Genomic DNA, 19903 nt, shown 5'->3' on the forward strand with positions numbered 1-19903 from the left:
GGAGGAGGAGGAGGAGGAGGAGGAGGAGGAATAGAAGACCACAATTGGTAAGAAAAGACTTAAGAACTCTCTTCGTCAAGATGTCTATTGGTGTGCCAATTAAAGTCTTGCATGAGGCCAAGGGCCACGCTGTGACATGTGAAACAAAGACTGATGAAGTATATTGGGGGAAGCTCACTGAAGCGGAGGACAACATGAATTGCCAGATGTCCAACATCACAGTCACGTACAGAAATGGCCAAGTGGCACAGCTGGAGCAGGTACACATCTGTGGCAGCAAGATCCACTTTCTGATTTTGCCTGACATGCTGAAAAATGCACCCATATTAATGAGCATGAAAAATAAAAACCAAGGCTCAGGAGCAGCTATTCTGAAGGCCCAAGTAGCTGCAAGAGGAAAAGGACATAGAATGGGATGTTGAAACATCTTCCAGAAACAAAGATAACCTTCATGTTGAATATAACTGTCCTTACATTTTTTATTTAGGATATATTGAGTTCATGGGGGCGGGCACTTGTTTGTATATCTTAGATTTCCTTTGACATCTTTCTCTGTAGATGCTAGGAAATGTTAAACTAAATAAATCTGGTTGTTCTGGTTAAAAAAAATAATAAAATAAAAATTGCCCAAGGCGAACAAAAAGACCAATGTTTTGAGACTACCTCCCATAAATTCAACTATAGTTTTCATTTTCATCTCTCACATATTAGGATCTACTCAAGATCTTCTTGGAAGTAGTACCTGTGAGACTAAAAAACTGTTTTGGAAACCACTGTTTCTTCTTCCCTCTTCTAGTGCTAGAGATTAAATCCAGGGCCTTGCACATGCTAAGCACATGCTGTACTAATGAGTTATATCCACAAGTCCTAAAAGTACTGTCTGAATCAATCAAAACTGTCCATTTACAATGGAATGGAAGCCTTTGTACTAAGTGGGAGAGAAATGCAAGCCTTCAGATTATAGCCATAAGAGTAAGAAGAAATGAAAATTCAGAAAATGATTTAAAGGATATAAAGATGAAAATTCAGTATAAAAGTTTTCTGAAATAAGAATAGTCAGGTGGGCAAATGAAATATACTAGCTGGGGGGAGGTTGCATTTCTGCTACAGTTCTTGACATTGTCTCCTTCTTTAGCACACAAAGTACAGTAGAAAGAAACTGTAATAAAAATACCTTACCTCCCAGGAAGGATTAAAAAGGTCATTGCAAAGTTCTTCACAAAAACTTTCCAAAGGCCATTCATTTGTCTGCACAAGAAAGATGTAATGGTTACTAGTTCAAAATGTCTATTTTCTTGTAGCAAGTAAATCAACAGATATTCTTATAGGTTTATATAGTAAATAGGCTTTACAATTTTTTAATGAGCTCACTATTAAAGATAAGATTTCTATTAAAATGTCTCGTTTAACATGTTGTACAATACAAAATAATAGTTTGAGAAAATTATAAATAATTATAACGAAAGATTTAGGGCATTTCAATATTACCTCTTCAATTAAGGAAGAGCTGTCTGGAACATTATCAAGCAAGACTTTGGAATCATTTGCAGTCTGATTAATAACAACATTTGCTATTTTTCGTCTCTTTTCTTCTGGCTCTCCATCAATGCTATCGTTGCTAAAGAAAAAAAAAAGTTACCATGTTAAAAAGAGTAAGGTAAACCACAATGAATATAAGATTCCATCATCTGAACACATGTTTTACCACATTCTGTAGGGTTTATTTAAAATCTCATGTATCAAATACCTAAAATTGACTGCTTAACTTTTTGAACAAACTGTATTGTACTGCTCAATGGGTCATTGAATGTTCCCTTTCAGAGTGGAATCTCAAATCTAACAGATAATTTTTTTCCCTCTCGGCAACCAGCTCCCCTCCTTTTAAAATGTAAACACCCTCATACAATGTGTACTGCATTCCTATTAAACCAATCAAATCATCAACTAAACAAATCAAAGAACAATCAAACCTGACCCTACATAAAAAATATAATTTAGGAAGGCACAGGATGTAGCTTAATGCTCTCTGGGATCACATGCAGGGTATTGGGTTCAATCACTAGTATGAGGGTAAGGAGTAGAAGGGGTGGGACCCTGTTATTAAAAAGCTCAATAAAGAGTACACTTTTTTGTTTTTGAAACAGGGTTATGGCTATGCAGACTACACAGTTCAGGCTAGCCTTGAACTCATTATGCAGCCCAAGTGGCCTCAAATTTGCAGGGATCCTCCTGATATGGCCTCCCCAAGTGCTGGGATTATACCTATGTCTATCATACCCAGTTAAGAAAGTTTACACTTTAAAGACACTCCCTGCACCATACCCACTTTTATTTTTAGTACAGGGTCTCACTACACAGACTGGACTCCTAGTGATCCTCCTGTTTTCAGCTGGGATTATAAGAACACACCACCATATCCAGTCTCAATAACCATCTCAGCACACCCCGGGGACAGGGCCAGCAGGCAGGCCAGGGATTGAACTCCAGTTCCTGTATCTGCCTAAGCAGGCACTTTAATCCACTGAGCTATGTGGCCAGCCCATGCCCACATTTTTAAGTAATGCTATAAACAGTTTTTAGCTTTTTATCATCTGCAACTAAGCCTTAATACTGCAGGCTTTGCAGTGTTCATTAATTCATCATTTACTCAAATATTTCTTGAATAACACTAAAGATTCTGATTTAACAGTTATGAATGGTGGCCTAACAAGCCCCTCAAAGATGATCTGAAGGAAATCATTCTGAAATGAGGACTGCTGTCCAAGTCATGTATAGATAATTTACTAGGGGCCGGGGAGATGGCTCAGTGGTATAAGTGCTTCCCTGGCAAGCGCAAGGGCCTGAGTTCAATCCCCGGTTCCACCAAAAAAAAGATAGATAATTTACTAATTCATTAAGAAACAGAAGACAATGACATTACCTATAGAATTCTTTTCTATAGTAAGATTAAGTAAACAAACTAGATTACTGCCTACTACTCAGCACAGGCCCAGCCTTTGAAATGGGTGATGTAAAACCCAAACAATACTCACTTTATTAATGCAGTATTCTTAACTTGAGATTCTCACAATACCTCTCTGAATTTATTTTCTACTATTCTGCCTTCCATGTCTACACTGCCCTTTCATTTCCTGAATATTCCATGGCTAGTCATTTGTATTTGTCCTTTCTGCCTGTAATGTTCTCACCTTGTAGATATTCAGTCATCTACAACTGTTAATTAGTAAGGAAAAAAATCTGTTCAAGTGGATTTTTCTGGCAGTGTCCTAGTCTCTAATAACAGAAAACACTCTGCCAATAGAACAAGACAACCAAAACAAGATAACAAAAAAGACAATAAAATAAGATATTCCCAAGATAGACCAAAGTGAACAAAACGCTTTTAAAACATTAAGTAACTTTATTCTGTACAGCATTGTTAAATAAACAAGCAAATAGATTACCTTTTTTCATTAGTTTCCACTGTATCCCTGGATCTCTGTTTTGCAAATAACTTGGCCATTCTTTTAGCTTTGTTCTTTTGCCGATTGCTCATTCCTGCTCGAAACTCTGAGTCAATCAATTCTGCAGCCTGGAGAGTCTGAAAGAATAGAAGAATGTTGAATTTTAAATTAAAATAAATACCTATAATCTCAGCCTTAGTAGAGAAATGAGTCTAAATATATAGATTAATCACATTCTTTTTTGACAGTCTCATGTATTCTGTTGTATGGCTATATTGTAACTTTACACCCTTCTTTTTTTCTTATTCATTCAATTCCCAACAAATATCACTGTATTTAACTGCTAAGACCAGATATAGCACACATGAATGATCCTAACACAGAGAGAGCTTTGATGAGGTGAGGCTTCACAATAATCACAATGACACCTAAAAGTTATGAGCATGAAGTGTCAATAAAGGAACTAATTAGCCTCATAGACTGAAGAAATAAAAGCCTTTAAGGAACTGATATGTGATAGTCAATTTAGCTCACATGCTCTTGTCCTTTTAATCATTCACTGCCTACTTCTGCTTTCTCTTCTATTCATGAGAGAAAATAGACTATCTGATAGGCTAGGTGCATTTGGCATTCCCCAGCTACATGGGAGGCTGAGGCAAAACATCACTTGAATCCAGCAGTTTGCTCCAGGGCAACTGAGCGAGACTCCCATCTTAACAACAACAACGAAAAAGATTGCATGATAGAAGTTATTTATCTGTGCCCTAAAAAAACCCTTCTGTGCCCAACTATAAAGATTCAACTAAAGCCTGCCAACACATTATGCATGCTCCATCCCCAAGTCACCAGTGTAGGTGGTGTCACCCACCACATAACAGTCCCTGGCCTTAGGGGAGGATGCACATTGCACCTTTCTGGCTTTCCTAGGGCCTAAAAGCACTCCAAGGAGTTGGGTGTAGGGACAAAAGCCCCTGTTGCCTCCACTGGTGGCATTTCTGATGTTAGTCCCTGAAGAGTCCAAAAAAATGCAAATCTACATGGATGGAAAGTAGATAAAAGGTTACCAGGGGCTCAAGGCAGGGAAAAAGAGAAAAGAACTTTATCAGGATCCTGAAAATATTCCCAAACTGGTTATGATGATAATCAGCAAGTTAATTTACAAGTCACTGGGGGCTAGGGAGATGGTTTAGCAGAATAAGCGCTTCCCTGGCAAGTGCAAGGGCCTGAGTTCAATCCCCAGTTCTGAAAGAAAAAAAAAAAGTCACTGACTGCACGTGGGTGAATTATATGGCCAGAAAAACCTATTTTAATAAAATGCAATCAAAAGACAACCACAAAGATTCAACTGGAATTTATACTTCTATAACCAATAAGGACTATCAGTGTAAATGATCTCCTATAGTCTTGGTTCAGACAATACAGGCATTGACAGTATATAAGGAAATGCAGGCAAGCTGGAGGCCCTGAGTTCAATTCTGCTTTGGGAACCTACCCAAAAAATACCCCCCCAAAAAATAAAGCAAATGAAGCTATAACGACCCTATAACAACAACCTAAGTAACTTCTTTAAAGGGTCTGTGACATATAAGACCAAAAAAACTTGTATCCAGCAAATCTTAAAATGACATTGTTGCCAGGTGTGGTGGTACATGCCTGTAATCCCAGCACTCAGGAAGCTGAGGCAGGAAGATTGCAGATAGTTTGAGGCCAGCCTGGGCTATGTAGTGAGATCAGGGGCAGCCTCAACTATATACTGAAAATTTATCTCAAGCAAAACAAAACAAATGACATTGTCCATCCTGTATCTACCTGTTCTGATGTTTATAGCCTACTTTTTCTAAAATACCTGCCTATTCATTTTCTTTTTTTGCAGGGGGCAATCCTTTTCTTATACCATGTTCAATTTTCTACTGAATTATCACATCACTGTATGTATCCTTATTTCCCTTTATTTTATTCTATGTTCCTCTTTATCTTTTTTGTTTTTCTTTTCTATCTTACTTTCTTCTTGGTTACCATATTTATGCCTCTTAATACTCTCCTTCCTTTTCCTCATCAGTATCTGCCATGATTTTTTATTTTCTGTAACAGTTCATCATCATATACACCTTAGCCCTAAAACATGTATTTTAAAATTCCAATTTAAGGGCCGGTCAGATATTTCAGCAGATTAAAGCACCTGCTTAGGCAGACATAGGGACTGGAGCTTGATCCCAGGGACACCATGCCAGCCCCGGCCCAGGATGTGCTGAGACAGCAATTGAGACTGTGCATGGTGTTATGGGCCTATAATCCCAGCTCTTGGGAGGCTGAAAACAGGAGGATCACTATGAGTCTGATCTGTGTAGTGAGACCCTGTACTAAATGCATAAAAAAAAGGATAAAATTTCAACTTAGAGGACAACTAGCATTAAAGGGCAAACCATTCTCCACCAAACCAAAGGGTAAAGACATGGGAATGACAAGATAAATAAGAATTTTTTTTAAAGACATGGTCTTGCTATGTATTCAGTCTTACTTTGAGCTCACTATGAAGCTCAGGCTGGCCTAGAAATAATGGCAATTCTCCTGCCTCAGCTTCCTAAGTGCTGGGATTAGAGGTTTACACCACCACACCTGGGTCCTAAGAATTCTTAACAAAGCCTAAGGGGGGCTTAAAGAATACTGGCAAACAGGGCAAAGAGTACAGAATCCACTGAAATGTGATATGAACATTTATATGTGATGAGAGCCACAATGGTTACTATATCTTCAAAATAGCCTATGTCATTAAAAAAGACAGAAAAAAGGAGAAGCAGAAGCAGCACATGTGCATCCACTGCGAATTGAAGAAATTCCCAGTGGATGCACATGCCAGGGATAGAGCTCAGTGGTGCAGCATCTGCCCAGCAAAAGTAAGGTCCTGAATTTGATTCCTGATATCAAAAACAAGGAAAAGAAAAACAATGTGGTTAAATCTGCATATGCTGATATACTGAGCTGTATAAGCAGGGAAAGGTGACTATGGCTTAAGTGGACACATACACACTTGTGTATGTAACTTAAAAAGCACTGCTTGTACGTCGTCAACAATAAACTTTTTTTTTCTTCATAGTGTATATTCTTTTTAATGTTTAAAAGTATTTTTATCATGTTTCTCAATTTTAAAAAAATGAATTAAGAGCTCTAAAGCTTTCTACTATCATGTCTATGATAACCCTCAGTATCTCACATTCACTCAAAATATTTTTTTTTTAATTTTTATTTATTTGAGAGAGAGAGAGAGAGAGAGAGAGAGAGAGAGAGAGAGAGAGAGGCCAGCTCAGCCACCAGGGGGCGGGGCTGGCTGGCATGTGGTGCTGGGGGATTGAACCGCGGTCCCGATGCCTTGCCAAGCTTGTTCTAAGTAGGTGCTTTAGACCACTGAGCCATCTCTCCAGCCCCTCACTCAAAATATTTTTGCCTTCTACAATTAACACAGGAAAGAGCAATCAGAACTAGCATCTTTTAATATCAGTGGCTCCTGAAAAGTCCACTATAGCTTTTCTATAACAGTTCAATTTTTAAAAAGTAGGCTGAGCTTCTGCCTCTTTAGAATCAGTCAAAAAGGGGACCGGGGAGATGAACTCAGCCGAAAGACCTGAGTTCAATCCCTGGCTCCACCGAAAAAAAAAAAAAAAAAAAAGCCAGCCAGTGCTGTCACTCAGATGGAAGGCTGTTTCACCTGCTCCCTCTACTGGACAGCGACGAGACTGTGGCTCTGGGTAATACTGTCACCAAAAAATAATCAGTTAAAAACAGGAGAAAGATCTTTGATAAAAGGGAAGGAGACCAAGAGATGAAGGGCAGGAGAAACAGAAGGAAAAGGAGATAGAAAAAGAATTAGGATATGGTATATACATGTATTGACCCCTCAAGAAGAATGTAGTCATTGTCTACATTCTTAGACAATGTAATAACAGAAAAAATTGAAACTAAGAAAATTCTGTTAGTGAAGACACTAAATTATAGTGGCAATAACTAGCAGAAGTATTTTTTAAACATTATAATGAAGCAAACCCGCTGGGTTGCTACTTGCAGTCAACGAAGCAAATTTTTTACCTACAGGTTGTTTGTTTGTAAGGGCTGCTGAAGTTGGGGTATAATCCAAATCTTCATCATTGAAGAGTTCTTCAGTACTCATTCCAATTGCTTCTCCCATATTAAGGCCAAGTTTTTTCTGTAACAGTTTTCGTTGGCGTGCTATCCTCTCTTTAGGGTCCACTTCACCTTAAAAAGAGAAGGAATACTTTTCTCCAAATCAGCTCAAAAATTTTCTATTGCAGATCAGACTCCAGTAAAACAAAATAAATATAAAAAGACCCTTCTGCCAAAAAAACAAACCAAATTCATAACAAGCTCAATATTTCATAAATTACAGGCTACTCATTATTCGAAAATGTTTTAGCTAACAAAATATTTTAGGAGCTTTCACTGAGATGCTACCATTGCTCCACTGTCAATTATAAAACATATACACAATAATGAATTCATTTCTTTTTTTCTGGAGGGGGGAAGGGTCTACAGGGTGTTCAGGGTCTTACTACTAGATAGGACTCATGGTGATCCACCTGTTTATAGCCTCCCAAGAGATGAGATGACAAGCACAAGCCACCACACCCAGTTTCAATTGCCATCTCAGCACGTCCCTAGGGTGGGGCTGACACTGTAGGCCTGGAGATCGAATCCCTGGCCCCTGCTCCTGCTTGCAGGTGCTTTAATCTATTGAGTTATTTGGCCGGCCCAATGAATTCATTTCTATGGCTATAAATTAATCTAATTTCATAGCTATACTTTATACCTAAAAAATCTTACTGTGTTCTAGACCTAATAACAAAGATTAAGAACTAAAAGCAGACTGATTTTGAGTCTATAAAAACCTCTCATTGGGGCTGGTGAGATGGCTCAGTGGTCTAAAGCACCTACTTAGAACAAGCTTAGCAAAGCACAGGGACCACGGTTCAATTCCCCAGCACCACATGCCAGCCAGCCCCGCCCCCTGGTGGGCTGAGCTGGACACACACACACACACACACATAAATAAATAAATAAAATTAAAAAAAAAAAAACCTCTCAGTCTGCCAGGGATATAGCTCAGTGGCACAGTGCCTGCCTAGCAAACGCAAGGTCGTGAGTTTGATTTCTGGTACAAATAAATAAATACCTTCTCAGTTCTCGAGGAGAAAACAACAGAACACACCAAAAGGCATTATTTCAAAAATAAAAATTGTGCCTCAAAATAACTAAGCTAAAAGAAAGGCTTTTCTACATTACTGAAAAAAAATTAATTTTAAAATAACCTATTTCTAACAATGTCTGGTTAAGTTTCTTTTGCATTAATCTTCTGAGGATAACAAACTCTGGTCAAAATATTTTTTAAAAAAAACTATCTGAGGACCATTGTGAGTTCAATGCCAGCCTACATAATGAAACCCCATCTCAAGAAAAAAAAATCTAAAGAAACATACTAGAAAGGCAACAAAAGTATTATTTACTTATGCCAGATGTCAACAGCTGAAAAGAGAACAGCAATGGGTATTTCTACTTTTGTCTACATTTAATCCCAGTACTGATGAAGCTGAGACAGGAAAATGGTTTTGAGTTTGAGACCAGCCTGCACCACAAAGTGAATTCAAGGTCAGCCTGAACTGCATAGCAAAAGCCTGTATTTAGAAGATTTTAAAGCTATTAATATAAAAATACTCAATGTGAAGATGAATGAATTAATGAATGAATGAATGGTAGAATATACTTTGGTAGAGAAATAAACCACAACAAAGAACCAAATAGAGGTGGGTAAACACGATGTGCAAACATACCAAAAGAACTTCTTTTAAAAGTTCTATGACTTAACGGAACAAAACAAAAAAAGGGGATACAGATGAATGTCCATTTTGTATCTGTGTATTCAAAATGGTTAGGATAGATATATAGTTACATTCTCTTAATGAACAGAGGGATTTGTTCCAACAGTGTTTGTAAATAGGATATCATATCCACATCTTGTACAGCAATTAACCACTAGGAAGAATGTATACAATGTGTTAATTATTGAAACTGTCCTACCAATTTGGTTTGAAACTGTCTCACTGCTATTTATTTCTCAACAAAATTATGGGAAAAAAAAGTTCTATGACTAAAGAATACAACATCTGAAAAATATTTTTAATAAACACTGGATGGGCTTAATAGCTTAATGTAAGATCAAGTAACCTTAAAGAACAGTACAAATTACCAATCCATTCCAAAATTCATATAGAAATTCAAGATTCAAAAGAGCCAAAATCTTACAAAATAACCTCAAAAGTAGGAGGTTCAAACATCTTCATTTCAAAACTTATTAAAATCTATAGTAATGAACACAGTATAATACTACCATAAGGACAGATACCACTGAATAAAACTAATAGCCAGAAATAAACCTATGCATTGACGATCAACTGATTTTCAATAGGATTCTAGGAATTCAATAGAGAAAAGACAGTATTTTCAATAAATAGTGTTGAGATAAATGGTGTTGAGATCACAGGATATCCATATATAAAAGAATTAAGTTGGACTCAAACACAATATAAAGACAAACTCAAAATGGATCAAAGACCTAACAGTGCTAAAGTTTGAAAACTATTAGAGGAAAATACATGAGTACATGTTTTTGAATTTGGCAATGACTTCTCATATATAACACCAGAAGGTTGAAAACAAAAACTAAGTCATTGAATTTCATCAGAAAAGCTGGGGAAAAAAAGTTAATTGGACTTCATCAAAACCAAACTTTTGTGTTTCAAAGAACACTATCAAGAAAATGAAAAATCAACTCACTAAACAAGAAAATATGTATGCAAATCACATATCTGATAAGGAAGAATAACCAACTTAAAAACAGGCAAGGATAGTAAAGGGTGGCACATGCTTATAATTCTAGTACTGAAGGAAGCAGAGGGAGAGGAACCATAAGCTTGAATCCCACCTGAGCAACTTACTGAGGCCCAACTTCAAAATGAAAAAACTTAAAAAATACAGCTTAGTTGTAGAATAGTCCCTGGGTTTGATTGTATTATTAGGGAAATCAAACAAACAAGGAAAAGATCTAAGTAGGTATTTCTAAAGATTAGATGCAGTCAATAACACAGGAAAAGATACTCAACATCACTGTTACAGAAATGTAGATTTAAAAATTACAATGAAATATGACTTCACATTCACTACTATGGTCATAATCAAAAACTCAGATAATAAACATTGGCAAGAGGCCAGGGAGATGGCTCAGTAGAATAAGCGCTTGCCTGGCAAGCGCAAGGGCCTGCATTCAATCCCCAGTTCCACCAAAAAATAAAAAATAAATAAAAAGTAAACGTTGGCAAGGATGTAGAGAAACATAAGACTACTAGTAGAATATAAAATGGTGGAGTCACTTTGGAAATTTGGCAGTTTGTCAAAAGGTCAAATATGGTTGCTATGTGACCCAGCAATCCTACTCCTAGGAGAAAACATATGTCCACATAAAAAGTGTTACACAAATATGTGCAGTACCTTATTAACAGCCAAAAGGGAGGGCTATGGATATAGCTCAGCAGCACAAGTGCCTACCTAGCAAGTGCAAGGTCCTGAGTTAGATTCCTGATACCAAAAAAAAAAAAGAGTAATAACCAAAAAGGAGAAACAATCCAAATGTGCACTGACAAATGGATAAACAAAATGTACTATCCATACAATAAAATACTTCTCAGCAGAAAATAAAGCTACCTCATACCTATCATATGGCTATTATCGAAATACAGAAATGTAAGAGCCTTTGGTGTACCTTAGTGGTACAGTGCTTGCCTATCATGTATGAAGCCCTGTGTTCAATTCCCAGCACAAAAAAATAAAACTGGCAAGGAAACGGAGAAATGGGAATCCTTGTACTACTGGCAGGAATATAAAATAGTTCAGTTGCTGTGAATAACTTATGCCAGTTCCACAAAAACTTAAAAAATGAGGTTACAATCTCATCATCAAATTACTTCTGGGTATATATGCAAAAGAATCAAAAGAAGAAATTCCAGCAGTATTTGTACATTACTGTTGACAATAGTATTTTTTTAAAATGTTAAATATTCTTTATTTGATATTATACGTACACCACACTAAAATTCCTTTCAATAAGTAAAAAGTAGCACTTTTTAGATATAGGGCATTCTAATTAAATTGGCATAGTCAAGACTAAAAATATAGACATAGCTTTCTTGTCTTCAACCACTCCCTTTAACAGGCTAATAAACACAAACTGAAACAGTGGAGTCTTGGTTTTTGAAACAATGAAAGGAGTCTCTTAGTATTTAAATATATTCACATAACAGTTATATAAATCTAAAACAAACCTTCAGTAGTTTTGAGATGATATTCTCAATCTTTGTGAAAAGTTGAACATTACTAATCAAGTCCAACCAAGTATTTAGAAGGGAAAACAGTGATAGTATTTACTGAACTGGAATTACTATCAAACCTTGAAAAAAAAATGATATACATTTAACTACAAGCCAATTTTATTTAAATCAGGACTGTCCAACAAAAATATTCTATCAGCCACTCATGATCTGAATTCTGGTGTAGGAGATTAAATTATGGTACACATACAAAAACCATGAGACATTTATTTCTGTTCTGTAATAAATAAGGCAGTGACTATTACTCATTAGTGGCCTTTTTGAGGTAAGCTATTAAGTCTGCCCTTTCTCCCTTCTTGATGCCAGCAAAGATCATTTTTGTTCCTGGGATGTACTTCTTGGGATTCTCCAAATACTCCATCAATGTATCCTCTCCCCAGGTGATACCTTTGTTCTTGTTGGCATCTGTGTAAGAGAAGCCAGCAGCCTGACCTGTCTTCCGCCCAAAGAGACCATGGAGATTTGGCCCAGTCTTGTGCTTGCCTCCCTTCTCAACAGTATGGCACTGGGCAAACTTCTGCACAAAAATTTTCTTGCCTTTCTCAACATCACCCATTTTTAAACCTGCTGCAGCTTCTGCGCCGGGTGGTCACCGGTCTTCCCTCGTTACCACAAAGAAGGTTCTAGGGCAGAAGCCTGACGTCCCGCTCTCTCAAAAATAGTATTATTCATGATTAGCAAAATGTGGAATCAACCCAAACGTCTACTGATAAGTGAAAAGGTAAACTAAACAGGGTAGAAAGATCACTTTTTTAAAAAGTTGCCAGGCATCGTGGTGCATATTTGTAATCCTGGCACTCCAGAGGCTGAGGTAGGAAGAACACTAAGAGTTTGAGGCCAGCCTGAACTACATATGAACTCAAGGTCAGTCAGAACTGAACTTCACTGTAAGACCCTGTCTCCAAAGGAAGAAGGAAAGAAGGAGGGAAAGAATAAAAAAAGAAATAGAAACACAGACAGACAGACACTACATCAAATTTAGAGACAAAAAGGTAAAATAGTGGTTGCCAAAGGCTGGAGGAAGGGGAATAAGGAATTGATATTTAATATGTATACTATTTCAGTTTTATAAGACAAAAAGACTTCTAAAGATTAGCTCTACAACAATATGAATATCCTTAACAATGAACTATATGCTTAAAAATAGTCAAAATGGCAAATTTTCTGTTGTATATGTATTTTACCACAAGTTTTGAAAGACCTAGTATCTCTTAAACTAATAAAAATTATTTTTTAAAAAATGATGTCAGACATGGTGGCCCACACCTGTAATCCCAGTACTCAGGAGGCTGAGGCAGGAAAGCTGCTGTGAATTCAAGACCAGCTTGGACTATACAGTGATTTCAAAGACAGCCTGGACTATAAAGCAAGATCCTGTCTCAGAAAATACAAACAAGAGGGCTTTGTGGGTTAGCTCAGTTGCTTAAGCACCTGCTGGAGCAAACCCAGTCAGGCACAGGGGATTGCGGTTTGATCCCCAGCTGCCCATGCCTTACCAAAACCACCCTTAAGGCAGTCGGGGGGGGGGGGGGGGGGGACACAAAAGACTAAGGCTGCTGGAAAAATTCCAACCCATTTTGTACACAGCCCAAATTGGGTCCTCCCACTCCAAAAATACAGTTCTTCATGGGAGAAAATACTCTACACAATTTGCTGCAAAACAAACCCAAACCAGCACTTATATATGTTTATTCACATAAGGACATGAAGATGTATTAGCAAATATTTAAAGAAAACCTACAGGGATTTTAATGAATACCATTCAACAAGTGTTTTACCAGCACTAAAACACTGAGTTCAAAAAAACTCACCTATGGAGCTTTTCTTTTAAACACTATTTTATAGAACTCTCCACAGCTGTTAAGTCCTCTTACATGTCTAATCATTCTGTTGTGACTGCCTCAGCATCTGATACCCACAATCAAGTCAAAATATTTACCTTTCATAGTCATTCTGGCTTTGAGGAAGAGTTAGAAGTTGTACAGTGGACAATACAGTGGACAAGGACACGCTAAATGTTTTCACAGGCCTGCCTTTCTATGATGGCACTGAGTAGTAACAGTCACCATATTTTTAATCACACTTCATGAAGTCATCAAAGAGGACTTGTAGAAATGCTTCAAAAGTAGAAAAATGATGGAATAAGTACATTTGAAGCCAGTAAAGGAGTTTCAGATTAATGACGTGTCTTTTAGTGTGATCCATTTTTAAAATTCAAATATTCACCCCCTTATAGTAATTCTTTCTTTGGACACAAGCATGAGTAGAACCAACAATTTTAGGAACAGATAAAAATGTAATAATCATGGGGTGAGGGTATAGCTTAGCAGCACAGCATCTGCCTAGTGCACATGAAGCCCTGGTTCGATCCCCAGCACAGCCAAAGAAGGAAGTAAAAAGTAAAACTAAATATAACAATCGTATGACCTCTCAAATTTCCAGAATTGTAAAAACATTACTACAATCTTCACTAATTCTGATTTTGAAATCTATTACCCTGAAGCTGTTAGCTAATAAAATTACTGTTGAAATATTATTATACGTAATCATATATAGTATATGTTCACTTAGAAAAATTATTATAGCTTTAGAACAAATACTGCTGGTTACCTTCCCCAGCCATATCATTTTCCCTCTACCTTTAACTGTTAGTCAGTTTATATTCCAGGGCATGTTAGATTATGATGGCTATTAAACAACGTATCAAGTGACAAATTAGTTTGAAAATACAAATTTCAAACTTTCTTCCACAGTTTACTACATACCTGACTTTTCATCCTGGACTTCAAATTCTGCGCCGGCAGACCCCAAAAGTGATGCACCATGTTGTAACAATCTACATATATCAAATCTGTCAAAATTCAATCGATCTGTAGTAGAGGAATCTTCCACAGAACTTTCTGAAGTAGGTTCTAGATAAAGTTTAGAAGTATTAATTTGACTATATTGCCAAAGAGTAAAAATTAAAGAAAATAGCATATCATTATTTGCAGTATGGAGGTAATATTTTAAGAAAAGTAAAAATGGAAGATGTAGTAAAAATACTATGGATTTATGTATAGTCCTTTCTTTACTACTAACTCCCCTTTCACAAGCATCAGAATGTTTGCAGGTAACTGTTTTCAAGTATGAAAGCATAATGTTAGGTGAAGGAATGCATCTTCGTGTTGAAATACATATAAATACACCCCTTCCACTGACTTTTCGGTTGTTTTGAGGCAAGGTCTTGCTAAGTAGTTCCAGCTGGCCTTGAACTCACAACAATCCACCTGCCTCAGCCTCCTGAGTGCTGGGATTACAAGTGTGTACCACTGCACTTGGCTTTCCATTGACTACTGAAGAGGAAAAACACCTACTAAGTTGCAAAACAAACAATGAAATATATTCATGAATAAGGCAAATAAGCATCATCTCTCACTACACCTGAGATACACCTAGCACACAAACCAACTATCCATTCAACAGTACTTCCAAACCCTAAGCAAATTATAACCTCATGATGAACAGCTATAATTATTCACCCAGATTCTAAAGAAACTACAATCTCACAATAAACTGTTGAAATTATATGTCCATTTGAGACCTAAAACTACCTATAAAAAGTTAGACAGTAAGTGCTAAACTATATTGCAATTACTCACTAGCATAACAGTTTATGCAGCTGGCATTCGCATGCAATTTGCTTGTAAACTAAAGTATGACTGCTTAACTTAAATTAGAGGGAACTCATGAATATTTTAAGTTTTCTCATAATGATAAGAAATTTCACTTATTATAAACTTTAATGCTGGTGTAGCTAACTCAATTTTGCTCTTTTGTTTTTTAACAAAGTAATTAGAATTGCAGTGCCTCTCTATGCCAAAATAAGGGATAATGAGTTGGAAAAGGCTCTTTTCTGAAATAAGTTATAGCTCTACCTGGTTATGTATAACAAAATAACTTAAAATAAAATAATAGGAGGGGCTGGGGAGATAGCTCAGTGGAATACGTGCTTCTCTGGCAAGTACAAGGGCTTGAGTTCAATCCCCAGCTCCACAAAAAAAACAAACAAAAACAAACAAACAAACAAAAAAAATAATAATAGGTACCTACAAATAATAGCAAAAACTTTAAGTAAGCTAAGATTCATGCTAAAAGTGATGCTATCCAAGTGAGTTGACAATACACCCGAATATACCACAATGAATTTTCAACTGGGGAACATTTAGTCTATCTTATGAAGTGCTGAGTCTATAATTGAAAATAAAGCCTATTAGAATACTTATTACTAGATTTGTAATTTTATCCTTTTTTTTTTTTGCGGAACTGGGGATTGAACTCAGGGCCCTGAGCTTGCCAGGGAAGCGCTTATTCTACTGAGCTATCTCCCCAGCCCCCTAATTTTATCCTTTGACACCAATCATACTACATATTATTTAGGCAATATATGCTATCAAATTATAGAATCAAAAATAAACCCAATGAACATTTTAAACTTAAATAATTTCACTCACAATGAAGACTTTTATGGATTTTCACAGCATTTGCTTTGCTTTGTTTTATTGGGGACCAAATGTATGGCCCTGAACATTCCAGGTAGGTACTCTACCACTGAGCTACATCCATACCTACCATGCATGTCTGTCTCCTTATCTTCCCTCCCTCCCACTTGAGATAGAATCAAGGGACATTCTATATCCCTGGTCCTTTTCATTTTGAGATAGTATCTCACTAAGTTGCCTAGGCTGTCCTCAGACTTGCAATATTTCTGCCCCCATGTCTTAAGTAGGCAAGACTACAGGCATGCACTACATGCCTAAAATGTTTTCAAGGGTCATTACAGGAGCCTAGAGCAGTTATGCACACCTATAATCCCAACATTCAGGAGGCTAAGGAAGGAGGTTCACAAGCTCAAGGCAACTTAGTGAAACCCTGTCTCAAAATAAAAATTAAAGGGGCCAGGGATATGGCTCAGTGGAATAAGCATTTGCTTGGCAAGCGCAAGGGCCTGAACTCAATCCCTGGTTTCACCTAAAATTAAAATTAAAAAAGGGGCTGAGTTGAAGCCAAGCATGGTGGCACATGCCTATAGTCCTGCCATTCAGGAGGCAGAAGGATCACTACAAGTTTGAGGCTAGCCCAAGCTACATCGTGAGTTCAAGATCACCCTGAGTTACACAGTGAGACCCTATCTTTAAAAAAAAAAAAGAAAGAAAGAAAAGGAGAAGGAGCTGAAGACATAGCTCAGTGTGAAACCCTGGGATCAATTTCCAGAGTTTCTGAAAACAAATACAACATTTTAAAAACTACTAGATAACATCTAAAGAGAAAAAAAAAACCTTAGGATTTATCCTCTCCAAATAGCTATACTGTTTTGCCTACATTTAGAAAATTATTCTGTATTTCTGAATTGTTTCCCAGCAACAATAACAAAAATGGGTTGTTTTAAATGTTTATGCTGTATTTGTATGATTTCTTTTTTTGAAATGTAAATTCCTTTACAGGAAGTAATATCTGCAAATAATACATTGTAGAATTAATTTTTAAAGATGTATAAAAACATTTTGTCTATTCATTTTTTAAAAAAAATTTATAATGGTGAAATTCACAGTATTTAATATTATTTCTTGACAAAGTTTGTACCTGAAAGTATGAAAACTGAGCCTTCAAATAAAAATTGAAATTATTAAAATACAAACTGCCTGTTATAATTTCAGTGCTAGGTTTACTTCAAACTACTTTTTCCGCTGAAAAGCACCTTGTTTGGTTCTTGGCACTGGATTCCATTCAGGTACATTTTTCACTATAGCTTCAACAGCTTGTCCTGCTGCAATCCGGGTATCCCAATTTGCACTCCTTAAATATATCAACACCTTAAAGAAATTATTTTAAAAAGTTACATATCAAAAAGCATTGTTCCTCAAGGTAGAAAGAACAAGAGAAAGACAAATTTAATTCTTATTAATTTATAATTTAGCAATTTGCTGAACAGAAGATACCTCAGAATTATTAAAGTCACATGTAAGATTTTTATCACTCACAAGTAATAACATCTTAAAAAAGGGAAATAAACTTTCAATTAAAGAATACCTGGGAGTATTTTAAGAATAACATAGCTATTTAACATACTAATACAAACAAAGTATAATTATTAACATGTTCATGACATGGCTATAATTTGTATGCCTTGCTTCCAGGGTGGCTTGAACCACTGGTTGTACTACATACATGATTGTATGTAGTACAACTTTTCGTTAAAAAGACTGGTAAGAGTGATTAGACCCATGTGTACCACCAGCAAGTAGTACAGGCTGTCAATTGGGACAGTCATGCATATACCACTGGTATTCAAGCCAGCAGGAACACATTAAATCTCATTATAGAGTTACATGTTATCAGAAAGAAAAGCCCTAAAGTTATCATAAGAGTTATTAGCAGTTACCAGAAAAAAGCCTTAAAGTTACAAAAGCAGGGCTACAGTTCACTCAGTGACAGAGCTCTTGCCTAGCATCCACATGACCCTGGATTCAATCTTCCAAACTACAAAAATAAGAAATTTCAAAAGTTACTAGAAAGAGATTTAAAAAAAAAAAAAAAAAAAGAGTAAGATCAGCAACTCTGTAAGATATAAAATTTAATATACAAAAGTGATAGGATCAAGCACAACTTTAGTTAGTAGCTGGGCAGGATGGGACATGTCTGTTTTCCCAGCACTTGGGAGGCTGAGGCAGTAGGATCCACACATTTGAGGCCAGTCTATACTACACAGCAAGACACTGTTTCACAACACCAACACACAGGGCCAGGAATAGAGTTCAGCAACACAGTGCCTGCCTGGTAAGCATGAGGTCCTGAGTTCATTACCAGTACCAAAGGTGTGCAGGGGGGTGGGGGAGAGACACCCCCACAAAAGAAAACGAAAGTCTAAGGTATTTCTAAATATTAAACAATCTCAAATGAAATTAAGAAAATACATCTATTTGTGATACCATCAAAAAGTTTCAAGTATTAACGTAACAAAAACAAAATGTTAAGACTTCTACAATGAAAACTACAAAACATTAAAACACTTGAAAGAAATTAAAAATCTAAATAAGGTCACTTCCTGTTCATGGATCAACAGGCTTAACATTTTCAAGATAGTTATATTCCCTAAACTGATTTATAGATTGAATACAATTCCTATTAAAATTCCAAGTGGGTGGTAGGCATGGTGAAACACGCCTATGATCTCAGCACTTGGGAGGCTGAGGCAGGAGGATCGCCATAAGTTAGAGGCCAGACTGAACTACACAGAAAGACCTGTCTCAAAAAAAATTTTTTTTTGCATATATGTACAATCTAACACTGTAATTCGTATGGAAATGGAAAGGAACCAGAATTAATATTGTTTCTGAAGAAATAATAAAGTTGGTTAATGCACACTTTTGTTTTTTTAACTTCAAAACTTACTGCAAAACAATAGTCATCTAGACTGTGCTACTGGCAAAATGACAGCCACAAGACCAGTGAAACAGAATTAAGAATCCAGAAATGACGTGTCTCTGATGAACTGATTTTTAACAAGAATGCCAAGACAACTTAGAAAGGAAATAACACTCTCTTCAACAAATGTTGCTGGGAAATCTGGATAACTACACATAAAGTAATGTTAGCCAAGCATGATGGCATGTGCCTATAATTTTAGCTCTGGAGGCAATTCAAGGGTACATATAGAGGTTCACACCTGTATGAACTATTCCAATACTCTATTCTCAAAACAAAACACACATGCACATACACAAAATGTTAAATGCCTACCTTACCCTATTCACAAAATTACCTCAAAAGTGGACCAAAGACCTAAAACTAAGAGTTAAAACTATTCAATTCTTAGAAGAAAACACAGGTAAATCTTCTTGACTTTGAGTCAGGCAATGATTTCTTAAACATGACACCAAGAACACAAATTATTTTTTAAAAAGAAATACATGACTTAACAGTAAAAACTTTGGAAAGATTCTCACCCTGACTAACTATATATACTGATACCTG

The 19903-nt window shown here is 36.5% G+C and overlaps 1 protein-coding gene and 1 pseudogene across 6 annotated transcripts in view; one reads left to right on the forward strand and one right to left on the reverse strand.

Moving 5' to 3' along the window:
• Nucleotides 1-19903, reverse strand: part of Btaf1 (B-TFIID TATA-box binding protein associated factor 1) — a 129421-nt gene that overhangs the window by 87793 nt on the left and 21725 nt on the right. For 4 of the 6 annotated variants that reach the window (XM_023716152.1, XM_023716155.1, XM_023716154.1 and 1 more), the window contains exons 3-8: nt 17628-17742; nt 14656-14802; nt 7528-7691; nt 3444-3580; nt 1489-1621; nt 1180-1248 (exon numbers count right to left, since the gene is read on the reverse strand). In XM_023716152.1, the coding sequence (XP_023571920.1) occupies nt 1180-1248; nt 1489-1621; nt 3444-3580; nt 7528-7691; nt 14656-14802; nt 17628-17742 (765 nt within the window). The remainder of the gene's footprint in view (nt 1-1179; nt 1249-1488; nt 1622-3443; nt 3581-7527; nt 7692-14655; nt 14803-17627; nt 17743-19903) is intronic. The other 2 variants (XM_023716153.1, XM_004632060.2) reach the window with 1 other exon arrangement.
• Nucleotides 81-422, forward strand: LOC101561390 (annotated as a pseudogene).

The sequence above is a fragment of the Octodon degus genome, unplaced genomic scaffold (assembly GCF_000260255.1).
Source record: "Octodon degus isolate 3935 unplaced genomic scaffold, OctDeg1.0 scaffold00046, whole genome shotgun sequence".
NCBI classification, from domain to species: Eukaryota; Metazoa; Chordata; class Mammalia; order Rodentia; family Octodontidae; genus Octodon; species Octodon degus.